The sequence below is a fragment of the Gavialis gangeticus genome, unplaced genomic scaffold (genome assembly GCF_001723915.1).
Source record: "Gavialis gangeticus isolate Ggan-Ray unplaced genomic scaffold, GavGan_comp1, whole genome shotgun sequence".
NCBI lineage: Eukaryota > Metazoa > Chordata > Crocodylia > Gavialidae > Gavialis > Gavialis gangeticus.
Window position 1 is genome coordinate 23,819,911 of NW_017729008.1, and position 6,000 is coordinate 23,825,910.

General features: G+C 36.9%; 1 protein-coding gene across 7 annotated transcripts in view; it reads right to left on the reverse strand.

Moving 5' to 3' along the window:
- Nucleotides 1-6,000, reverse strand: part of CACNA2D1 (calcium voltage-gated channel auxiliary subunit alpha2delta 1) — an 859,989-nt gene that overhangs the window by 77,522 nt on the left and 776,467 nt on the right. For 6 of the 7 annotated variants that reach the window (XM_019509506.1, XM_019509501.1, XM_019509504.1 and 3 more), the window contains one exon: nt 394-465. In XM_019509506.1, coding sequence (XP_019365051.1) covers nt 394-465 — 72 coding nt within the window. The remainder of the gene's footprint in view (nt 1-393; nt 466-6,000) is intronic. The other variant, XM_019509505.1, reaches the window with a different exon arrangement.

Genomic DNA, 6,000 nt, shown 5'->3' on the forward strand with positions numbered 1-6,000 from the left:
GACTGAGGATGCAAAAATCTTGTTGTTCTTACAGTATTTTTACAGTGTATTGTTTGAAGAATAAAATGTTGGTATTGGAAATTCTATAGAAAGATGCATGGAGAATCTTAACACTAAATTGAAATTTGTAGCATCATTCAAAACAACAGGGTTATTAAACTTAGCCACTTGTGTTCCAAAGAAAAAGCAGATTCTCAAAAGCATATTCAGAAATGTTATTAAAATCCTCCTCATACAAAAATATCAGATTTTTCTAAACAATTAAAAACTATTACGAAGTCTGCTTTTTAAAGAACTACAGCTTTAGCAAATGGTAGGAATCAGATGCATCTCAGCTATTACACAGACCAGCAGAGAATCTGTATTTGACGACAGGTTGCTAGTGTACCTCACCTCAACTTTAATATCATTTTCCAGTTCAGCATCAAGAAAATCCAGTGTCACAGGCTCCTGGGATTTAGGATTCTGAAGCAGAAGATATTAAACCATCAAATAATAAACATTTTTCATTGTAATGTTATGAATAGGTTGCTGGAAACTATTCAAATATTTACTCAGACCACATTAAGCTGTTTAAAAAAAGGATTACTTACCCTTCTATCTTTAATAACTTAGAGCAGAATGAATTACTAGTGGTACTTTGTAACTGAAAATGAACTTAAAAAAAATCAAGAAATAATTGGGCAAGAGATAATTGCACACAATGCTGATGGCTAGATGCTGATTCCTCTATTGGTATGTCACAAATTGTAAGCATGGTAGTAAAAATTGTAGATGAAATGCTAGAAAAGGAGTCTTTTATTATGTTTCCTGCCACCAAGAAAGGAGGGAAGGAAGGTGGTTAGAAAGTTTTCCAGATGACTAATAATTTTAAATTCTCAACAGGACTTTTCTTATCCACAGCTGATGTAACAGAATAGCTAAAGATAGTCAAATGTGCAAGATATGTTCTGAAAGAATCTGGTACCCTGCTCTCAGTGTGCTTCATATATGTATTTTATAGCTCATACATGGGACTTTAAGTAAAGTTCAAGATACTCTTTATTTCCCCTGTGCCCTGCATTGTTCCCAGGTTGTTGGTCTATTGTATGGCTACATGTGGATTGCTAGACAGGATTGATTTTATTCATATATATTTAATTATACTTTGGTGTCAAGCATTTTATCATTTGTTAGGAACCTGTAGACTATAATTAATGTACCCTATAATTAAATAATAATAATCTTTATTATAGTGGCAGGGGCACTTGCTCAGCTAAGATCTATGCAGCCATAAAGGATCAGTGATGTTGAAAATAAATGTCATATGATGATAGAATTAGTACTGAATCCATATAGGAACAATTACATGCTCAAAGATGAAATGGAAAAGATCAGTTACCTTTTGCATCTCTGTTTTCTTAATTCATGCTCCAGTCCTACACAAGTCTTACCAAAAGCAACAGGATTGCTTTATTTTATGTATTTAAATGGCTTTAAGTACTTACATATGTATCAAAGTATGAATACCTCAATTTTTTACGTGGTTCTCCTTGCAACATCAATGAGAAATCAATAAATCAAGTCCTATTTTCTTCATGTTATTAAACCAAAGAGACTACTTATTTATCTATTTGGTGTATATGCCACCCCAAAGAAGACTTAAGGTAGCTTACAATAAAAGACAATATATCTTATAAAATACAGATGGCATGTTAAAATAAGTAAGGCATATAACAATACAAAACTCCCCAAACAATGCCTCAACTTAACCTTGCTTGCTAAATGTCTGCCCAAATAAAAAAGGCCTTCCAGCCCTTCCAGAGGATGCTTAAGCTTGGGCTCTGGTGGGCCACAGGAGGAAGTTGTTCAAAACACAGGAATTACTTCCAAAAATGACCTCCCATGTATTTGCACCAAGTGAATTTGGCATACAGATGTTACTTGCAGGTGGTTGGTTCTTGTCTGATTTTAGGGACCAGATGGAACATAAGAGAGAAGATGGTCCCTCAGATATGCAGGTTCCAGACCATTTGGGACCTCAGAGATCAAAATCATCACTTTGAATTGTTCCTGGAAAGTTATTGGGTGCTAGTGCAGACTCTGGAGCTCTAGATTAATGTGCTCCTGACCCATCCCCATCAGAAGGTGGGCCTCCACATTCTGTACCTGCTACAGGCCACACAAAGCCACAGATAGAGCATATTGCAGCAGTCTAGCTCAAGGTTATGAAAGCACAGGTTATGGTGGCCAGATCTGAATCTGAAAGAAAGAATTGCAGCCTTCTCACCAAATAAAATTGGTGAAAAGTGCTCCAAAGTAAAGGATCCAAGAGCACCCAAGGCCATGAACCTTTAATTTTATGACCAGCTACAATTTATCATTCCCAATTTCATATTAAGCAAATAATAAAATCTTGCTAATTCAATGTAATGCATAGAGGTAATTTACAGGGGTGCAGGCTGTAGCTGTGTTGGTCCAAGGACATAGGCAGGCAAGGTTCTTTGGGTGAATCTGATATCTTTTATTAGACCAACTTAAATAGCTGGGAAAAAAAATTAGCAAGATTTTGGGTTTAAAAACCCTTCGTCAGGCTGAGCAAGTCTCTGCAGTTGGTGTGTGCTCTTCCTGGATGGAATGAAAAGTAAAGAAGCCAGAGGCTGGGCTGGTCTGCATACAAAACAGGCAGTCAGTGAAGATATAAACTGAGTTGTCAGTGGGTGAGAGACAGGCTGGGGGGGCGGGGAGAGAAAAGGGGGATGAATGTAGCAGTTAAATAGTGGAGAGATACCTGGGCAGTCAGATGTCAGGCAGATTATAATGTGTCATAAATCCAATGTCTATATTTAGTCCAAAATATATATATATATATATGACTCTCTATATATACAGAGAGAGAGACTATATGGAATATAGAATATATGGACTAAATATAGGATTAATGACACATTATAACCTTCCTGACATCTGACTCCCCAGGTACCTCTCTACTATTTAACTACTACATTTGATCACCCTTTCCTATCCCCCGCCCCCACCCTGCCTGCCTCTCACCCACTGACTCCTCAGTTTATATTTTCACTGACTGCCTGTCTTGCAATGTATACCCGCATCTGGCTTCTTTACCATTCATTCCATTCAGGAAGAGCACACACCAACTGCTGAGGCTTCCTCAGCCTGACAAAGGGTTTTTAAACCCAAAGCTCACTAATTTTTTTTTCCCCCAACTATTTAAGTTGGTCTAATAAAAGATACTAGATTCAACCAAAGAACCTTGTCTGCCTAGAGGTAATTTAGGCTTTTCTTAAAAGAATTATGATTTGAAATCCTGCACTAAGCAGCTTAAAATAGGAGGGGAACTGGGTACCAATATATTTTGGTTTTGGTTTTTTTGGTTCGTTTTGTTTTGCTTCACAAGTTTTGTGCATGTGTGCGTGCATGTGCATGTTTGTGTAAATAAAACATTATATATGGAAAGGAATTCAGGAGCCAGTCTTCACTGAGCACTACATAAGCATTCCTCATGATGTAAGCCAATGTTGCTATCACTTGTACTCACTAAGCCTCAATTTACTATGTCAGGGAATAAACTGTTCTCATTTATTTTTAGAATGGTGGCTGCATCCTTTGTTTATCTAAATAAAAAAAGGTTATAAAAATGTAACCCTTACATTTTGGCAGTGGCTAAGTTATAGTAACTGAATGCAAATCAGGCTTTCTGCCAAATGTAAATGGTCACTACTTGTGACAAATGTATTAAGTAGTGCAGACATGATACTTCTTTCATTTATGCCAGTTTGACTCTATAGATTTCTATGCACTTACTCCCACTGTATGCTGGTAGAATCATGTCTTGTGTGTTTGGCTGGGAAATATCTTCATGTAAATGATTTGGAGTACTAGGGGCAATTCAGTTAGATTTGCTCCTGATTTTTGTGGTTCAATGAGATTTACATTGGTGTGAAAAAGGTGCACGTTCGGTCCCTTGAATTCTGCAAAACCAAAATACAAATTACTGGATAGTAAGCGTTCATCATTCTCTCAGCAAGTTATTCTTTACAAAGAGAAAGTGGAAGAAATTTTAGGCTTTAAAAGAAAGCTCTTACTGAATAAATTTTGAACAGGGGACTGGTGGGTAATACTAGCTATTTTTGGTATATTATAACTGGGAAGGTATTATTATATGGTTTTTCATATACAACACATTAAATAATTTTTAATGCAATGAAAATACATATTACAATTCTGTCTTTTGCTACTCATTAACTTTTCCACCAAATTCACACTCTTAAATAGCAAAAGACTAAAATTCAAGGAAGTATATTAAAAAAAAATTCTTACATGCAATGGATAATGAATAGCACGGTCAAACCCAAACACCATGCATGGAGGTATTGCCATGGCAGAATTGGCATTGTGAAGTTCACATCCCATTCCAACACACAAAGGAAACAACAAGAAAAGAAAAGATAATGGTAAAAGAAGAGCCATCACATCAAGCCACTGTAAAACATCTCAAATGAGAACCTGGGCTACTCAGAATTAAGGAGTCCCAAAGCTTGGATAACAGATTTAAAAAAAATCTGGCATATTTTATAAAACATGCATTCAATTCATCTTGTGTTTACTTAGGATCTCAAAATATTTCATCAATTTTTATTTTGGGCATCCCAACAGACTTATGTTTCTCAATAATGCCAGATAGATCAAATGATTCCTCAAGATCCTACTGGAACTCTATGGTTAAGGTAGGAATAGAAATTTGTATGCCTATTGCAGTATCATAAGCATAACACCCTCTCCCCCTTCCCCCAGAGCCAGTTATATTCTTTCCTGAAGATGGTTTATTTCTCAGGGTTTGGACTCCATAACGTTCTTTGCCCAGGTTACCATTTTCCATTTTTTTTCAATGAAGAGACAAGCTCTGTGTTCTGTTTGCTCTTCTATTTACCTAATCAATCAAAACACACAACATAACTATATAAACTACAGAAACACTAAAATTACTGGCACAACTTAATAAAATGAAACAAAAGTACATCACTAGAACTAAAGCATGCAGACAAGCATGGCAAGAAATAGCAACAATGTGTTATTTTAGCTGATAAAATAGGAAAGAAAGAATGAACTGGTACAGCGAAATAAAAATAAATTCATTTAAATGCCAAGGTAAATCTATTACTTGAAAAGACTTTGGGAACATGTCTACCTTCTCACAGACTCTTAGACTATATGTCAAGCTTCTTTCTCCTAACTTCAAGTGGTTAATATCTAATTTTTACCTTGTTTCTTACAAGTGGTGAACATGTGATGTTAGATTCTTTTTATGTATGTGAAGCTAGCCCATGATCAGGATGAGTTTGGAACAATCTCGGCCCTTCTAAAGCCAAGGGGAATTTTGTCATTTCCTTGAATCAGATCGAATTTCATGCCATGCAGTTGATTAAATTAATTCTTTCTTTGCATAAACTGCTGGTTTTGCATTCTGACACCCTGAGGTAGATTCCCACACATGTTGGATATTGACATCTATACTGTAGTTGCTTCTTTATGTTGGTACCTATGTAGTTAAAACATTCTTTTTATTGTTTCAATATTTTCAATAAGTGTTTTGTTCTCAAGGTTTTTAACATAATTCAAAAAGAACTGCATGAGTGTCACTAACTTCTTTTTCCCTGTTTGATATGATGGCAGCTGGTCTGAGTGACAGATAAGCAGGGATCCAGGATTTCTGTTTGCCACAGAAAAGCACGGTAAAAAACAGATTTTCTCATTTTAAGGAGAAAAACCTAGATTTTCTCCTTTAAAGGAGAAAAATGAGGGAAATAGTGGGTTTCCCTTTGCAGGCTGTTGGAGTCCCAACCTGCAAGGGGCTGGGGAGAGCAAGAGAAGGGCGATCAGCAGGTGGTGTCACGTGCATGTGTACGCTCAGACATGCACATGGCCGCCAGGCAGCCTGGAGAGCAGCTCCCGGAGGTAAGTCTGGTGGGGCTGGGGGGGGGGGGGGGGGTTGGGGCCCCC